Source organism: Lampetra fluviatilis, chromosome 72 (genome assembly GCF_964198595.1).
Source record: "Lampetra fluviatilis chromosome 72, kcLamFluv1.1, whole genome shotgun sequence".
NCBI lineage: Eukaryota > Metazoa > Chordata > Hyperoartia > Petromyzontiformes > Petromyzontidae > Lampetra > Lampetra fluviatilis.
The window spans coordinates 2,207,938-2,227,311 of record NC_136346.1 but is presented as its reverse complement, the minus strand read 5'-3'; the positions used below and the strand labels follow the sequence as shown (position 1 = coordinate 2,227,311).

Genomic DNA, 19,374 nt, shown 5'->3' with positions numbered 1-19,374 from the left:
CGGCAAATCACACGAAATCGCTAATTTAACTAATTTAAAGGTGACGGACACGAAAAAGGAATAGCCTATTCCCACAGCGGAGCCGAGGACGTGCCGGCCGCCCAAAAATGTTCTACATATACCCCACCGTCCGAGAGCCAAATCCCTGACAAGCGTGCGCGCGGAGACTTTTATATATAAAAAAGAGAAGAGAAAAGAAAAAGAAGAAGAAAAGAAAGATATGTTTTGCCTTGGGTCTAATTATCCACGCTCAACTCACGTTGGCTGTAAATCAGCACAGTCCCTTAAGTTATGGCAATCTTCGGGGACACTTCCTGGAGTCGTGGAGTTCTGCCATTACTCGTACGGTACATTTCAACAAAGCATGTTTTTTTAAGTATTTTTAAATATTACTTATTTAGAAGTGACCTGGCCATCACACACGGTAGCTCAACGAAGTTGAATTATCCTCATCAGGCGTAAATGTTTAGCAGCAGCAAAACACTCTAAACGCGTGATTCTAAATGTGGAGGGGAAAAATCAGAGGACCCGAAGAAAAATAATCCATTCGACCACGAGGAGAGAGAGAGACGCAAACTCCAAATATATAGCAGCAGGCATCGTCAGGTCGTGGGCATACATGGTAGTTAACATCTCCCTCGCCACCGTAAAAGCATAACCATTTAAGTGTCGCTTCTCATCCTTCATCTCGCCTCCCGAGTCTCGCTTCGGTACCCCCCCACCCACCAATACCACGGGTATTGGTGGCTGGTTCCAGGGCTCCGCCACCGCTATGCTGGTTCCAGGGCCTCTCCACCGCTATGCTGGTTCCAGGACCCCGCCACCGCTATGCTGGTTCCAGGGCCCCGCCACCGCTGTGCTGGTTCCAGGGCACCGCTATGCTGATTCCAGGGCCCCGCCACCGCTATGCTGGTTCCAGGGCCTCTACACCGCTATGCTGGTTCTAGGGCCTCTCCACCGCTATGCTGGTTCCAGGGCCCCGCCACCGCTGTGCTGGTTCCAGGGCACCGCTATGCTGATTCCAGGGCCCCGCCACCGCTATGCTGGTTCCAGGGCCTCTACACCGCTATGCTGGTTCTAGGGCCTCTCCACCGCTATGCTGGTTCCAGGGCCCCGCCACCGCTGTGCTGGTTCCAGGGCACCGCTATGCTGATTCCAGGGCCCCGCCACCGCTATGCTGGTTCCAGGGCCTCTACACCGCTATGCTGGTTCCAGGACCCCGCCACCGCTATGCTGGTTCCAGGGCCCCGCCACCGCTGTGCTGGTTCCAGGGCACCGCTATGCTGGTTCCAGGGCCTCTACACCGCTATGCTGGTTCCAGGGCCTCTCCACCGCTATGCTGGTTCCAGGACCCCGCCACCGCTATGCTGGTTCCAGGGCCCCGCCACCGCTATGCTGGTTCCGGGGCTCCAACCCGTCGCTCGCTTCCTTCTCGCCGCCTCCTGTTGCTGCTGCTGCAGGGAGGCGACTCCGCTCCCTGCTGCTGCCTCCTGCTGCTGCTGCTCGTCCTGCTGCGCAAGGTCGGGCCTCTCCCTGTGGAGCCACTCGGCTGGGTTCGCCTCTCGCTCTGCTGCTGCTCCTGGCGCTCCTTCGCCTGCTCCCCCCCCCTGCTGCTACTTCTTCCATTGCTCTTCCTGCTCCTTAAACTAAACTATTGTGTGTTGTTGTGTTACCGGGTGCAAGGCCCCCTACTTAGCTGTTGTGCAGCCTCCTCTCTGTTGTGAGAGGCGACCCTGGGGCCATCGCCGACTACAGCAGCTCCTACCAAGTTGGGCCCTTGCCTGCTACAACACAAATCGAGCTGCAGACACAAACATTGTAACAGCTCAGCATCGTCACTCGAGGGGTGCCAGTGCAGCTGTTCACTACCTCGCCTGGTGTACAGGAGGTCGTGGGTTCGATCCTGTTCCAGACGCCTGCTGCTGTGTATTTGGAGTTTGCGTGTGAGCCACTTCGTTGAGCTGTCATTTATGGCCAGGTCGCTTCTGAAAAAAGAACTACACAGCTGAGTGGGCCTTACCTGATGAAATCAAGTTTAGTTTTATAGATTGACTAAAAGCAAGATGATCTTGAAATGAAAATAGTAGAGTTTATAATAATTCTGCACTGAGAGATGTGTGCTATTTGGGGACCCCACGGTGGCTAGGCAATGTTAACTACCTCGCCTGGTATACAGGAGGCCGTGGGTTAGATAGTTTTAAATCGAACCCAAAAAACACCTATGTTATGGAATGCAAATGTGATTTGCTGTTTATTATTCTTTGGGTCTTTCGGTAAAGTGACGTAGATAGGATCAAATTAAATAACAAAAAACTACGTTTCGATCGCAACACAAGCAGTCGTCATCAGGAAAAGGGGGTTAACCTCTAAAGGCAAACTGTTTATAAAGGTTTAAAAAATTAACCGGTAAAAACAAAGTTTTTCACTATAAATCCTTTATATACTTTCAAGAACCTGGCGGCTTCAATTTAACTGCTCTATAAATAGTCTCCACTGTACAGCGTGGGGGCAGGGATTTCATGCCATGTGGTTAGTCAACATTTGCGTCATCATGAAATGGGCGGCTAGAGTCCTCTCGTCCTCTGGCTTGAGATGGCTGCCACTTATGGGTCAGATGATTGTCTGCCACCATTAAGCAATTGGTAATTAAAAATTTTTTCTCCCTAAACTGTAAAATTTAGGAATTTTTTTTTAACGAAAATTAATTGTCACGCAAAACGAGCCTGTGTGCAAAATGTCAGCTCGATTGGATCACGGGAAGTCGGTTAAAAAACGACCGAAAGATTTGCACGGTCGTAAGCAAGCAAGCACGCAAGCAAGCAAGTGAACTTAATATAAAGGATTTAAAAATGGGTGTAGCCCAAGTGTCCTCAGCATGAGCGGGGCAGCTAATGTTAATGTAAGTGATGGTACTCGTGGAGGGCAACGACGGCACTGGTGGTGGGCTTCCACCAATAAAGGGCTATGATTAGTGGTGATTGTAGTAGTGGGCAGTGATGGTCCCGGTGGTGGGCTTCCACCAATTAAAGGGCTGGCAGGTCTAATATGGAAACATTATAGCCAGTTACTTTTTGGTTCTTTCGGTAAAGTCACGTAGAAAGAAAATAAATTAAATAATAGAATACGACGTTTCGATTGCAACACAAGCCATCGTCATCAGGTACAAATGAATGAGAAAAAACAAACTTAGTAAACTTAGAAATATAATGCAATACAACACAGAGAGTCGGCTAACATAACAGTCAACACCCTACCTGGTTGATTGCGTTCTTCCAAAGAGTGTTAAATTTGAGAGAGAGACAAAACACATACACGGTGACACATAGAGAGACACATAAGCATAGAGAGACAACACAGAGACACACACATAGGCACACAGAGAAACAATGCCTCTGTGTCGAGGCCTTCAGTTTTCAGTTTCATTTATTTAATATCGCCCTGTGAGCCATTCGGCTCTTGAATCGGGTGCAACAGCAACAAACAAAAGACAAAAACATGAAAAAAACATCTTAAAGTGACTAAGTGCAAACAGAAAATTCAGGAAAAAACAAAATATTCCAGAAAAAGCACCGTACACCAACGCTGTGTGCAAAAATCCCAGTGGGATGCAAGCCAAACAACAACAACCACAAGACAACTTAGATTAAGGCCATCAGTCTAACTCCGTACTACAACAAACAAACATGGCTAAACCAAAAAACTTTTCGAAATCAATCACCAAAATAAAGCCATAAAAGCAATGTAACAGTGATCATAGGAACTGTGACCGAATTTCACAATAAACAACATGTACCACCAAACCCTGCAGCCATAGCTGGCTGCATGAGTCACTCTTCAACAGCAGGAGCATCAGTCGGAGTATCAAACATTTTCAATGCACCTTTAAGATCAGCACGCTAAATCAAAACACAGATCATACTTTGCGGCGGTCATCCGGAGCGAAACATTTTATTTTATCCTTAAATAGAGAGAGAGAGGTTCAGAGAGGGGGGGCGGGTAGAGAAATTTGCATGTCAATGAGAGATTTGGAGCTTTCGTGACTGCAGGAAATACTAGAGAGACAACACAGAGACAGAGAGAATTAACTTAATAAAACAAACTTAGTAAAATTTGGGAAAGTAATGCAATTCAACACAGAGAGTCGGTCAACACACAACGCATAGCCTGGTTGATTACGTTCTTCCAAAGATTGCAAAATTATAACTTAAGTGTGACATTTGAGAGAGACAAGACAGACACGGAGACACAAAGTAAGACACACAAGCAGAGAGAGACAACACAGAGAGAGAAAACTAACTTAAATCCTCTCCGTAGAGGTGTTTTAAACTTGATTTGGAGCTTTCGTGACTGCAGGAATTACTTTTTGGTTATTTCGGTAAAGTCACGTTGACAGAAAATAAATTAAATAATACAATACGACATTTCGATTGCAACACAAGCAATCATCATCAGGTTAGAGGCCAACTGAAATTCGGTTTCGGCGCCGAAAGTTGGCAAATGGCCACTTTCGGCATACTTTCGGTTTCGGCCGAAACTGATATTGACTTTCGGTCGTCAACCGAAGATCTATTTAATGTGTGAATCTGGCTACACAATCCGTAAAGCTATCACCCCAACCATTGGTAAAGAACCATTTGAGGACCCAATCAAAACCATCACCTTGCCATACATGGCAGGGGTCACCAAAAATATTTCCAAAATCATTAGCAAACAGGAACCAGGTTAAATTTAACACAGTACATTAAATTCGTGATCTGATCCCATCAGTGAAGAATGTAATCCCTGACATGCAATACCCAGGTGTCGACAAACGGAGCTGTGTCTGCGGCAGTAGTTACATTGGGGAAACTAAGTGACATGTCTCGGACCGTGTTCGTGAACATAAGGCAGATCTGAAACACGGTAGGACCAATACCTCGGCCGAGGCTGATCATTGTTTTAATGCGGTGGGCTTGTACAAAATGTATTTCTCTAAGACGAAGGTACTTTGCAAACCCACTGGCTATCAACAAAGATTCGTTCATGAAGCCATCCATATATATACAGACATAGACACAATTTCAACCGAGAAGATGGGTACAAACTCAGTAATTACTGGAAGGACGTTATCAACCAGTTGAAGTCATAACTGGCTATAATGTTTCCATTTTAGACCTGGCAGCCCTTTATTGGTGGAAGCCTACTACCAGTGCCGTCGTGGACCTCTAGGAGTACCATCACTACATTAACATTAGCTGCCCCGCCCATGCTGAGGATATTTGGGCGACGTCCATTTCAAACCTTTATAAACAGTTTGCCTTTAGATGCTAACCCCCTTTTCCTGATGAAGGCCGCTTGTGTTGCGATCGAAATGTCATCGTTTTTTGTTATTTTCTTTGAACCTATCTACGTCACTTTACCAAAAGACCCAAATACAGTAAAACCTTGGATTGCGAGCATAATTCGTTCTGGAAATGTGTTCGTAATCCAAAGCACTCGTATATCAAAGCGAATTTCCCCATAAGAAATAATGGAAACTCAGATGTTTTGTTCCTCAACCCAAAAATACTGTATTCATATAAAAATTATTAATACAAAATACCTTTTTATAGTTTTATTATTTAAATTTAATATAAAGAAATCAAATTTATTAATTAAATTTAATCGTGGCTGGTGTGAGGGAGACGAGAGAGGAGAGGAGGGTTATTGTGTAGGACAACTTTCACTTGCAGTACAGTTACTAAAGAACAGTCACTACACTTGGACACAAAATTAAAAAAATGTTTTACGCACACACTCCTGGTCACAACACTATAGTAAACAGTATACGCTCGCACGGATGTTGACTATACGGGTGAGGCACGCCAACTGAGACCGAGCATGGGAGACGATTACCCACAATCCCGCAGCGAGAGAGAGAGAGAGAAGAACCATCGGCTCAGTTGTGATCACGTGACGCTCGGCAGACAAAGTGTATATTGTACGTACTACAGTATTCGTATTGCAAGACCTCGCTCGTTTATAAAATGAATATTTATTAACATTTTTTGCTCGTCTTGCAAAACACTCACAGACCAAGTTACTCGCAATCCAAGGTTTTACTGTAATATGAATTCCTGCAGTCACGAAAGCTATAAGTCAAGATTTGCTGTTTATTCCCTCGCTCTGCCATCTCTCGGTGAGCAACAGGAGCAGCAGCAGAAATCCCCCATACTGCCGCGTCTTCCTTGGGACGGACGACGACGAGGTGGTAGAGGAGGTGGTAGTGGTGGAGCCCCCTTTTCCGCCCATGGAGTCATTTATTAAACGAGAAGAAGACGATGACGGAGAGGCTGGCAGTAGGATCTGGCTGGCAGTGAAAGTGGAGACGCAGGGGGAGGAGTGCGGCGGCGACGACGACGACCACGGTGAGAATTTGTCTCCCCCACCCCAGCAGAGACCGCCCATGTGCTCTGTGAGCCCACTCGTTGACAGATCGACATTAAACGTTCGTCTTAACACCCCCCCCCGCCCCGTCTTTTTCCCCGTTTCTGAGGCGGCTGCAAGTCGCAGGGTGAGTGGGTTGGGTGGGTGGGTTAGTGCGGTGGAGTGGGTGGGTTGTCCCCGTTCACCACCGTATACACGACTACACACTACAATACTATACACTACTATATACTACACTACACTACTACCCTATACACTACACAACGACACACTACACGACTCTTTGGGTCTTTCGGAAAAGCCACGTCGATAGAAAAATAATTTTTAAAAATATCGCGACGTTTCGATCGCAACACAAGCAATCGTCATCAGGTGAAAAAATACAGCAGGAGAACTGCTGAGGCAGGAAAAAATATTTAAATAATTTTTCTTTTCCTGCCTCAGCAGTTCTCAAAGAGTATGAATTCCTGTAGTCACGAAAGCTTTAGGTCAAGATTTACACACTACACCACTACACACTACACTTCTACACACCACTACTATAGACGACTATATATGACACTACTACCCTATACACTACTATATTATAAACTAGTATACACTACACTATACACTACAATACGCTGCAATATACACTACACTATACACTACACTATATACGATGCAATAAACTACTACCCTATACACTACTACACACCACTCCTAAATACTACACTTCTATACACTACACCATACACTACACGAGTATAAACTACACTAATATACACTACACCACTATGCTAACATTGAAAACTAATTTCTTTAGAACTGCTTGTGGTTTGTGCTTTAGTTTGTTGTCCTTCCCCCCCTTTCCCACACACTTTCGAATAGCACGGTTCAACAAACACACACGTGTACATTTAGAGAGAGGCATAGTACTAGGAGTGCCGTTGTGCAATTTTAAAGAAGTTGTTTACTCACCGCAGATAATCGTAGTGACACGACCGCCGCCACTCTACGACAGATGACGCCAAAAGCTGTGCCACACCACAACCCTCCCGTGTGGCCTTGTCGGCAGGAGCCTCGTTACCGATAAAAGTTATTTCACTTTTCGATTTTCTTCCGGCTCTGTTTTCATGACGTACGTAGTGATGTACACGTATATACACGTGCGTACACACACGTACGTACACATACATACGTGCACTTACGTAAGTCATCGGTTTTTCTTCCGATTCCGTGTACGATTCCGGGTATGTCATGACATACATGTACACACACACGTCACCCGCGTTGGGAAGAAAAACCGATGATGTACGTCACTACGTACCTGGACGTACACGTACGTAAGTCATCGGAACTGAATCGGAAGAAAAACTGATGAAGTACACGTACGTACACTTACGTCATTTGAACGGGAAAGGGTATAATCACGGAGACGTGAGACTCGCTTGTCTCTCAGTAAAACTCCCGAGTATGCATCTCTTGCGTACGCTTTGTGCGCTGTTGTTCCATCTCTTCATGGGTTGAGAGAATTAGATGACATTTAAGAAGAAGAAGAGCAGCAGTAGGTGGATTTTGAGGAGGACACGTCAATCTGAGGGATGACGGCCTTCTGGTCAAGGCTCACATCACAGTGGCATCCATGACAGGGGTTTATTTTTTCGTTGTTGGGTTAGATCACGTAAATATAAACGTGTCGTTAAGCCCGCCTCCGCCACCACCCGACACAGGCAATCAGGAAGGGGATTTGTCACGTAAACAAAACGTGGTTGTTGCGTGTTGGAGAGTAAACCCACATCACAATATTTACAATTCGAGTAGCCGTGACATTTCGCCAGTAATTACAACAACAACCAGCTTCGTCCAGTGATGGAAAATATTGATCGCGAAAGCCTACTACTACTACAGTCGAACCTCTCTTAACGACCACTCCTGTTAACGACTAATCACTTAATGACGGGGCTCCATGGAGCCCAATGTGTTCGCTTGCCGAACATGCCCCTGTTAGCAATGGGCAGTTGTATGTACAGTCAATATCAATTAATGTATTGATTAACCATGTTTATTTTAATATGATGTCTTTATGTTTTAATGTCAATATTATAAAAGTACGTTTTTTTGGGTGAAAAAGGGTATCGGAACTAATTAAGTCTTTAGCGTGTATCTCCTATATTCACTTAATGACCAAATCACTTAACGACCTAGAAGGGGTTGTACTGTATGACTACATGTTAAAACTGTCACGGTGACAGCCAACAACGCCCGTGAGAGTGGTCACGCTAAACAGTGGAGAAGGAGCGATTTGAATCGGCTCGGCACGTGTTGGTGTCGGATGGATTTTGACATCGCAGGGTCATGAGAGGTGGTGGCGGCTTTGGAAGGACTATCACCCAACAGTGGATTGACCGTGGATGATGATGATGACAGATGGGTTAGATTACATAAACATATATGTATCGTTAAACTCACCAACCACCCGACAGCCAATCAGTAAGGGGTTTGTCACATAAACAAAACGAGGCCAATGTGTTACTAGTACAGCACTAACCAGTTGTTGTGTGTTGGAGAGTAAACCCACAACGTTACGTGCAACGAGTGTCCGTGCTCGTGAATCTGATTGTGATAAAAAATAAGAATAGGTATTTATTTTGGATACAATTTTGGATACTGGCAAAAAAGGTATCCTATAGATAAAACTGCTCCAGCCGAGAACACAATATGTGTTCTCCTACTTGCTTTGTCTTTGTACTGTTCACCTGTTGGCATTCGCTGTCTCTGATGTAGACCAATCAGCTTCAAAGACAATGCGTATATTATCAGAGCATGTTTGCGCGTGTAGTGTCAGCGGAGCGGGAGACAAGGTTCTTGAGGAGGCACCTTTATTCAACACTTTCAGGTTCACAGATTCGCCCTCGCTTCTCCCAAGTCGTCTAGCCGAGCCTTGACACAATCCTCACCGTGTTACACCGACGGCGCCGACCCAGACAGCCAACAACTATCCAGCCGCGCAATATCTCGCGAAGACGGCAGTGATGAAGACGGCAGTGATGAAGGCGGCGAAGACGACAGCGATGACGAGACGAGTCCACTTCCCAGAACCGGCAGCCACGAGCTCCCGCTCTCCGCTGCGTTTATGCTACCCGGCACAGCCTGGCTCTTCCCTGGCCATGCCTCCCTTCTCACTAGCGGGTTCCAGGGGCTTACAGATGGGGTCCTCCCTGACCCTTGCCCCAGTTCCTCCGCCTTGGCGACACACCCGTGTATATGCTCACCGGCGTGTGTACTGCTCGGCCACCACAGTTGCCATTGCTGGACAACAGACGGCGCTATTACACTACACATGTATCGACACGAGTATGTATGGTTAATGCAGACTTTATGCCTTGCAAAAAGGTATCTCTCCGGTGTTGGAACATCTTTACACAACTCCTATTTTTTTGTATACTGGCAGAAAAAAAGGTATCCCGTAGGTATATAACCTGTTCATTGTTCGCCTGCGATGTTTCATCTCTCGGCCGAAGGGGCGGACGTGCGTGCCGGAGAGGAGGATGGTCGAGAACTTCAGGTCAAACGAGAGGCGCGGGAGGTTGAACGAAGGGACCTGCACATTGTGGAGGTCGACCCTCAAGATCCGCTGGTTGGCGACGGTTCATCTGTGAGACCTGGAGAGTCGCGGGGGGATTGTTTGGGATCGTCAGGCATGGCGGAGATCGAAGTGGAGGTGGGCGACGACGACGATGGTGACGGTGAGGGAGGGGAGGGAATTCCGATGGATCTTGGTCGCTGTGAGGGGTGAGGTCTGGTACAGAGGCCTCTCCAAGCTGTCGATGTGGTGGTAGAGATGGAGATGGCTTTGGGGGACTTAAGTGATAAGTGTACAGGGGAGCTCCATGTGTATGTTTGGGGGTGCTGTGGTGACTTAGAAATGTTAACTCCCTCGCCTGATATACATGAGGTTGTGGATTTGATCCCGACACTGACGCCTGCTGTATATTTGGAGTTTGCCTGTCTCTCTCTCTGTGGTTGCATGGATTTTTAGCCGGGTACTCCGGTTTTTCCCTCCACATCTAGAATGATCCACATGATGATAAGCCACTTCGTTGAGCTATCACTTGTGATAGGCAAGTCACTTACCTGGTAAAATAACAAAAAATGGTTTAATTTAGTTTAAGTGTCGTAGTTTGATGTTCACAGCCCCCTCACCAATGACTGCATCAACAACAAAAATTAGTCGCGTAAAATGTGGGTCTACAACAATTAATTTGGCCACACTACATCTCTGGTAATGTAAATATTGGTTTTACCATCAGGAAAAAAAATGTTACTCTCACGTGGCAGGGCAGGTAGGGAAAGTGCTTCTCCTTCCCACGTGCTATATCAGAGGTCATTTTAAAAGGCTTTTCAAAATATGGTTTGGTGATAACTGCTTCCGTGGGCCTTTCTCTCATGTTAACTCTGCGAGGTGGGGGGGGGCATCCAAACGTATTCTTCCGTCTCACGGCATGACGACAAATAGGTGTGGGGAAAAAAACAACAACGGTCTGAACGTTTGTGTGACAGGGATGGTCGTGGACGGTGCCCCGGAAACGCTCTCCCATGTGAAAAAATCCACCGGGACGACCGCCACAGCGACAACGACGACCCGCGCCGGAGAGAGATCACACGGCTGCTCGGTGTGCGGCAAGAGCTTTGTCCGCCCGTCGGACCTCAGGAACCACGCGATGAGCCACACGGGAGAGAAGCCGCACAAGTGCTGCGTGTGCCAGAGGGCATTTGTCGCCGTGTCCAACCTCAAGAACCACATGAGGGTCCACAGGGGAGGGAAGCCGCACTCGTGCTCCGTGTGCGGCAAGGAATTCAGCCGCCCCTCGGCCCTGGCGACGCACGCCGCGATTCATGCCGTGCAGAAACCGAACGTGTGCCCCGTGTGCGGGAAGGGCTTCAGTCGCCCGTTCACCCTCAAGTGCCACTTGGCGCTCCACTCGGCCGACTGCCCGCACGAGTGCCCGGTGTGCGGGAAGGGGTTTGCCAAGGAGACGCAGCTGAGGAACCACGAGATGATCCACACGGGCAAGTGGCCCCACGTGTGCACCGTGTGCGGGAAGGGCTTCGGGCGCCCGTTCGCGCTGAAGGCCCACGCGATGATCCACACGGGCGAGAGGCCCCACGTGTGCACCGTGTGCGGGAAGGGCTTCGGCCGCCTGTCCACCCTTCAGAACCATGCGGCCTCGCACACCGGTGAGAGGGCGCACCGATGCCTGGTGTGCGGCAAGGGCTTCAGTCGCCCGTCGGCCATCAGGGGCCACATGGCGCTGCACACAGGTGAGAGCCCGCACCGGTGCCCCGTGTGCGGCAAGGGGTTCACCGAGTCGACGCAGCTCAAGAGGCACGTGAAGAGCCACACGGGAGAGTGGAGCCACCGCTGCTCCGTGTGCCAGAGAGGGTTCTTCCGCCCGTCGGAACTGAAAACTCACATGATGAACCACACGGGGGAGAGGCCGCATGAGTGCTCGGCGTGCGGCAAGGCCTTCAAGCAGTACGCAGCCCTGAGGACCCACATGATGAGCCACACGGGAGAGAGGCCGCACAAGTGCTCGGTGTGTGAGAAGGACTTCGTGCATCACGCGGGCCTCAAGACCCACATGCTGACGCACACGGGAGAGAGGCCGCACAAGTGCTCGGCGTGTGGCAAGGACTTCGTCTACACCGCATCCCTGAAGAGCCACATGAAGACGCACACGGGAGAGAAGCCGTACAAGTGCCCCGTGTGCGAGAGGGACTTCCGGCACTCCACGACCCTGAAGAATCACGTGAAGACACACGTGGGAGAAGGAACTTGCGCGATCGGTGAGCGGGAGTAGTTTTGATTTGTCAAGCCCTTTGTGAGAGGTGCACATGGTACACGGCAAGTTGTATACAATTGGTGTCAGAGGCTGTGCGTGCTCCATGCTGTGGGATAGTCAGGGCTCATAGTACCGATCATATCTCAGAATCCGAACATTTATTTAAACGGCAGGAGGAATCCGATGAGCTATAAAGCTCTCTTTCACAGATGTCCAGTAGGGGCACGAGGGCATAACGTTACAACAACAATACACAGTACACACAAACACGATATGACTACAAAGTACAAGACAGGTAAACAAATCACCCAAACACATACAAATAAAACGAAACCAGGCAAAGCCCACTGGTATTTACTAATTTTTCAGAAGCGACCTGGAGAACACAAATGATATCTAAACAAAGTGACGTCATCTGCAAAAAGCAACGACGCCGCCTCCATGCCCCCGTATTGGAAACTCTCCCTTCCTCGGCTGCACCTTGATATCCTCCCCATGAAAATCACAAACCGGGGTGGAGACGAGATGCACCCTTGGCGTAACTTTGCCGCGGTTATTCATGAGCCTGTGAATACAATGGAGGTGAGAACTCAATTGTTCCCAAGAAGCCACCTTCCTCTTTCCCCCACTGGAAATACATCAAAATTGATGCTCTTGGTTTTGGTAAACTTCATGACCTGCTCTCGAAAAGGACAACAATATGCAACTTTGTCAGATGCGGCTTCAGCCAAGGAGCTACAGGAGAGCTCGAACTGGACGGTCACGTCAATGACGAGTGTGTGGTCACCTCTGGCAACAATCAGATAAAGTTTCCCGTAGATCACCTTTATCAATTCTCAAATAGGGCTCCTTGTAGATCGAACAACCCATTTCCACCGCTTCTACTGCCAAGGTGTCACATTTTATTGCGGAGTGCATTCCTGGCTTTCTGGACCGCTGGACACTGTCCAAGTATGTGTGAAAGGGATTCAAGTCGGGGCGAGCATTTCCTACAGGACCGCAGGGCTCCTTCCCTGCCTCTCTTCAGGTTCTCCCTTATTGGGTATATATTACTCCGCAGTTGTAATGCAGCGATGTAGTGGCACTCTGAAGCCACGCATTGCTGACTTTATCCTCTGCAAAGTTTACAATACCTATACCTTCAACTGGTCTTTCACACCATCTTCAAAACTTCATGTTGCCTCCAGTCACATGGTATCGACCAAATGGGTTTTTTTGGTGCCTTGAAATTCCACCCCTCTCAGCTCATATTGGGATATGGAATTTGTGTCTTTTCCTGGCCCATACCCACACCTTGAGTGGACACTATATTGCGGGTGACCTTGTCCGAGGATTTTCTTACACCGTGCAGCCTCAAATGAACCGATGGGATCATACTCTCTAGTGTAATAATGCCTAGACGTCCGTCTCAGGTCCGAGAGTCCAAACCCCATCACAGGTGGAGGCAGAAAGGTGTAACAGTTGGTTTACCCCATTTATATTCTCCTGATCTAGCGTGAGGAGAGTAGACGATTTATAATATCAATGATCGATCTGCTGGGTAGATGAATCTGGGGGGTACAGGCATACCCCGTTTAGCACGGGAGATGCGTGCCTGGAAAGCGCTTGGTGAATGGGCGCTATATACGGGGTCATAACATAGGCCCTATGGAGATGTGTTTCCGACATCGTAATTTATCACCTACGACCAACACACTTGATTTGAGGCTTTCGTGACTGCAGGAATCCATACTCTTTGGTTCTTTCGGTAAAGTCACGTAGAAAGAACCAAAGAGTATGACCAACACATTAGGGGTTCATTGGGTTATTGGAACAATATTACGGATGATAAACATGACTTATAAATACTGTTAATGGTACAAAATTTTGAAATAACAAAGTCTACTCACCAGTGCATGGTGCGACCCCGATATGGTGAACTTGGCAGCGCTGGGAGACAAGATGGGAGTTGCAGCATCCGCCCAGTGGCGCAGTCCAATCTGTGACTTGGCTTCCACGGCCCCCACCCCACCCCGGTTTTAGAGGAAAGCGCTCATTGGCGGAGAGCGAACACCGCGCTAACTCGACTATGATAGCACTCGCTCATTGGCTGAGGGTGGAGAGCGTGAAAGGGCACTAATACTGAACAGGATTTGGACGAGAGCCTACACCGCGCTAACTCAAGCACGGCTTTTCATCCTTATTTAAATTTACTGAACGTTAAGTATGTAATGTTTTTTTGTAATAAACACTGTATATATTTCGTTAAAATAAAAATTTGCCCGAGAACAAATAGCTCTATAACGAATCAGTGCTGTACGCAGTAGCGCTAAACGGGGTGTGCCTGTACATGCACGTTAAGAAGCTCCACTTTCTGGGCGGGTTTAAGTGGAGCTTAATCAATCTTGGATATCCAGTCCTTCAATTGCACTGTCATACCTGGATTTTAAAATACCTGTCCATGGACTGATGTTTACACCCAGGTATTTAATAGCCTCATCAAGTGGAGTGTTGCATCACAGACACTCCATGGCCTACAATTGTTGACTGTGTATGAATCTTTCGTTGGAGTAAGCATAAAGCCATGGAATTTCTTGGCTTGAACAACTAGCCCAGGTAATTTGCATAAGGATTCCAGGATGCCGATATTTGTGGCCATTTCCTCACAATTTACTCACTCGCATCAGATCATCGGCAAACAGGAGTGAAGTAACTGTTAGATTCGATTGAATATCCAACTCCGTATATTTCTAGGGCAGATACCAGCGGGTCCATAGTCGGGTTAAATATCAGGGGTGACATGGCGTCGCCCTGCTTCACACCAGCTTTGTTGTTGATGTCTGGTGTCCAGACCCCTTTGATCTCAAATTATGTTGTGGCATTCTCATCGGCGTTTTGAATGATGCCAACCATGTGCTCATTGACTTTCATGTACCTCAGAGCCCACAAGATGTGGGCATGGGACACGGAATCAAACGCCTTTGCTACGTCAACGAACTCCACTTCAAGCGACTTGCGCGTTATCTTTACATGCTTCATAAGGCCTTGCAACACCTTAACATTTTCCGAGCAGCCTGGTGCAGCTAGGAATCCACGTTGTCGAGCATTCAGAGAACAGGCATGTTCCAGCCTCGCTGTCAGAATCCTGGAGAACAACCTCAGGATCATACACACAAAATCGTTATTGGTCTCCAATTACCGAGGTATACCGAGGTACTTAAGTTCTTCCTCATTCGTGACCTTGGGAATTGGGATCGATCTGTTCCTCTTTGCATTTTGGGGGATGACACCAGTGATCAGCCAGGCATTGAATAGGGCAGCCAATGCTCGCCCTTCAGGATCAACTTTAATTATTGATTACTTAAGAATGCTATCTGGATCTGCTGTGGAAGACTATGTAATAGCACCCATGCACGGCCAGCAATTCTTCCTTTGAGATTAGGGATTCAAAGGGCAAATATTTCGCTGACCTTGATGACTTAAAGTGACCCAGCCCTGGGAATGGAACAATAGTTTCCCACTTATTACAATGACTCGTAAATGTCACTAAGTGGTACTTTGCAACTCTGATGTTCCGTGCCAACAAGGACCAAGGAGGCGAGCTGAGAGCAGTTCTTTGAAAATAAGCTTTGGTATTTCATGTACCTATCTCTCTTCTCAAACATATTCTTCATTCTAGACTCTGCATCGGGTGGGGTCCTGGAATGTGGCGTTTTTGGTTTCCTCAACCTCATCGCTCGTAGTACTGCTGCTGTGGCCGAGTCAACGAAGTCATCATACTGCCCCGATCACATTCGATGCTGGCTTTTCTTGGTGCCCAATCATCCTACTGGCACACAGCTGCTGCACTGAGCTTAGCCCCTATCGTCTCACTCGGTGGGGCCGACATTGTTCGAAGCTGGCTTCAAAGGAACCTTTTTCCGCTTATTCAGGTTTCGTCTCTTATCCGAGATTTGCCGGCTAGTTTTAGTCACCAGTACCCTCAGCAAATAATATTTTTGATATTTATTTTCCCTTGACAATGTATGTCGAGTCGAGCTATGTTTGCTCTTTTTCAGAAGCGACCTGGCCACAAATAATAGCTCAACGAAGTAGCTTATGAGGAAATTTATAGCAGCTAAATTATCTTAAACGCGCATTTCTAAATGTGGAGGGGGAAACCGGACGACCCGGAGAAAAATCCATGTGATCACGGGGAGATCATGCAAACTCCAAATATACAGCAGGCGTCAAGGGTCAGAATCGAACCCACGACCTCCTGTACACTAGGCGAGATAGTTAACATCTAGCCACCATTCCACCACGTTACAGGAGAACAGACTTTCGATTAGACGGGGGGAAATTATTCCCAACACAGGACACCGGGTGCACCAAGAGAAAATCCAAACACACCAGTGGCCTAACACTCAAATTCCCCACGCGGATGAGTTCAACGCATGTGTTCTTGTTGCAGTCCCACCGCCGACCCACCTTGTGGCCCAACGGGTTCGGGTAGTCATCAGTGCCGGATTAAGCTAGTGCGGGGCCTGTAGTATTTTTATCTTCTTACTAGCGGTAAGTACCTGGCGTTGCCCGGGCGAAAAATACAGACACACACATCGACTTACACACACTTTCAATGTACATGAGTTTAGCGGAAGAAGCAAGGAACAGAAATATTATTTGTCCGCACGAAAAATAATTATGATTGTAATATTAGCAAGGTGATTATTTGAGAAATAGGTTTATATCAACTTGATTTGACACAATAACAAATATATCAACGCAGAGCAAGGGATAAATAAATTATGAGTTGTGAGCACACAAACGAAAATATGTGAATATTTTCAAGGTGATTATTAAAATACCAGGTTTGTCTGTACATGAGTTGAGCAAAAGAAGCAAGGAATAGAAAAATTCGTTGTCTGCAAACAAACAAATGTACATTCATTGTGTCTTTCGGTTAAGTCACGTAGATAGAAAAGAAATTAACAGTGTAAAAAATCTCAATACCATACAACAACCAGCATTCGGCACTAAGTGGCGGTGACATCACCACGACGCTTGTGGCAGGCTCTATGCACCTTGAGGCCACGAAGCGTCGAACGCTTGCTGGCAGGAGGTGACGGGGCAGACCCAGATGCGACAAGTCGACTGACTGAGACGACCGAGATGACTGGCTGATGCACCACCTGTGCCCCCTACTGTGCCAACTTGCTGTGCTTTAGCCACACGGCGTTCCGCCCATTGTTGTGAACGTCGCTCCTCCGCCCTCCGTTGTTGTTAGAGGACGACTGCCTCCAACTGGCCAGTAGTGTCCTTCACGAGGCTCCTCCACAGAGGCCGATCTTTATAGAACTGGTAGCAGTCATCGGCAAGTCCACTCCGCTCCACATCCTCCTGTATCACATCACTCCATCGCTTCTCTAGCCCGTGGCGCGCCCGTTTAGCCCCAACGATCCGGCCAAACAAAAGCTGTTTAGGGATGCGGTGGCTGGGCATGCGGGCTACATGGGCCAGGCCAACGCAGCCTTGCCTTCCGGAGGAGCTCACCGATGGGACTTTGTACACATCTTTAAAGGATGTGAGCTCCTCACAATCCAGCATGGTTAGACCCAGGATGGATCGTAGGCAGGCCAGCCTAAATGTTTCTAACCGGCGAAGATGTTTCATTAGGGGCGTCCACGTTTCGCAAGCGTAGAGAAGGGAGGAAATGACTGTGGCCGAGAACACCTGAAGCTTCCACACAGCGTTACGCAACCAATGAAAAGATATTGCCGCTCGACTGATTAGGAGTAAGACCTCTGCTGTTAAACTGGAGCCGGTCATAAGCACACTGCCCAGGTATGGGAAACTCTCCACACTTTCCACAACTAGCCCATCACCGATTGGGAGTTGTGGGGGTGGAGTGTCCGATGGTACAAAATACCCAGGCAGGTGCTTAGTTTTGGTGGGGCTGATGGTAAGGCCCCACCTCTTAGTGGCACGCTCCTGTCTCAGCAGCAGCATCTCCAACTCCTCCTCTGAATGAGCAGCTATTACCAAATCATCGGCATACATAACATAGTTGACCAATAGGGAGCCATCCCTTGATCGCACCCGGGCATCGATCAGCCTCCCATTATATCTGTACCAAATGGAAATTCCCCCAGTACAGCTATTGAAGGCTTCACGAACTACTTGGTGAAAATAGATGTTAAATAATGTGGGAGCCAGAGGACATCCCTGTCGCACCCCAAGGTGTACAGGGAATGGCTCTGACTCCCGGCCACGTAGTTTAACCCGGGCCCGCTCACCATCATGAAGGTCCTTAATGATCGTGAGCAGAGGGTCAGGGACTCCGAAAGCACGAAGAAGAACCCAGAGCGCAGGCCTACTGATGGTATCATAGGCCTTGACCAGGTCAATAAAGCAGAGATGTAGTTCTTGTTGGAATTCCCTACACCTCTGCTGTAGCAGACGGACAGAAAATATGGCATCTGTGCAGGACCGCCCTTTCCTGAAACTGCATTGGAGCTCCGCAAGCCTCTCCTCAGCGTGCCGAGCAAGGCGATGTTGAATAATCCTTGCCAGGACCTTTCCCGGCACACTGAGGAGTGAGATGCCCCTGTAGTTGTTACAGTCTGTGCGGTCCCTCTTCTTAAAAAGGGGGACCACCAGGGCATCCTTCCAATCCTGCGGAACCCGTCCGGTAGTCCAGACTGTTGTTATGATGTCATATTGGGCAGTCTGTGCACAAATGCCACCCTCCCTCAGCATTTCGCTTAGGAGATCATCTCTGCCTGGTGCCTTTCCTGGTCTCAGACTTGCCTTTAGTACTTCCTCAACAGATGGCACCTCAGCCAGCCACTCACACGGGGTGACTTCTTCCAATATACAGGTAGGAACAATGTTCCATACTGTCCACCAGGGATTTTTTGTCTGTCTGTCGTGCATAAATGAATATATAATACAATCAGCTCTTTGATTGGTGGAGACCTACTGCCGGGTATGGAGAGGGGAGGGGCCTAAGGGAAGGGGGGTCAGGGGAGGGGCCTAAGGATATGGGGGGGGGGGGGGTGGTCAGGGGAGGGGCCTAAGGGAGGGGGGGGTCAGCGGAGGGGCCTGAGGGAGGGTGGTAAGGGGAGGTGCCTAAGCAAGGGGGAGGAGCCGATAGTTAAGGAGGTTAAGGATGTCGGGGAGGGTG

At 48.1% G+C, this 19,374-nt stretch overlaps 1 protein-coding gene across 1 annotated transcript; it reads left to right on the top strand.

Moving 5' to 3' along the window:
- Nucleotides 1-906: 906 nt before the first annotated feature.
- LOC144953174 (uncharacterized) lies at nt 907-14,490 on the top strand. Its single transcript, XM_078883733.1, has 4 exons — nt 907-1,520; nt 6,169-6,386; nt 9,909-10,133; nt 10,948-14,490. The coding sequence occupies exons 1-4, from the start codon at nt 907-909 to the stop codon at nt 12,246-12,248; spliced, it is 2,358 nt and encodes a 785-aa protein (XP_078739859.1). The 3' UTR covers nt 12,249-14,490.
- Nucleotides 14,491-19,374: the final 4,884 nt, after the last annotated feature.

Bases quoted from the DNA above. Each gene is read 5' to 3' on its own strand.
- LOC144953174 (XM_078883733.1), top strand. From the start codon at position 907: ATGCTGGTTCCAGGGCCTCTACACCGCTATGCTGGTTCTAGGGCCTCT. The intron at 1,521-6,168 runs GTCGGGCCTCTC...GGTGAGCAACAG, and splicing joins TGCTCGTCCTGCTGCGCAAG to GAGCAGCAGCAGAAATCCCC. The intron at 10,134-10,947 runs GTGAGGGAGGGG...TTTGTGTGACAG, and splicing joins CGACGACGACGATGGTGACG to GGATGGTCGTGGACGGTGCC.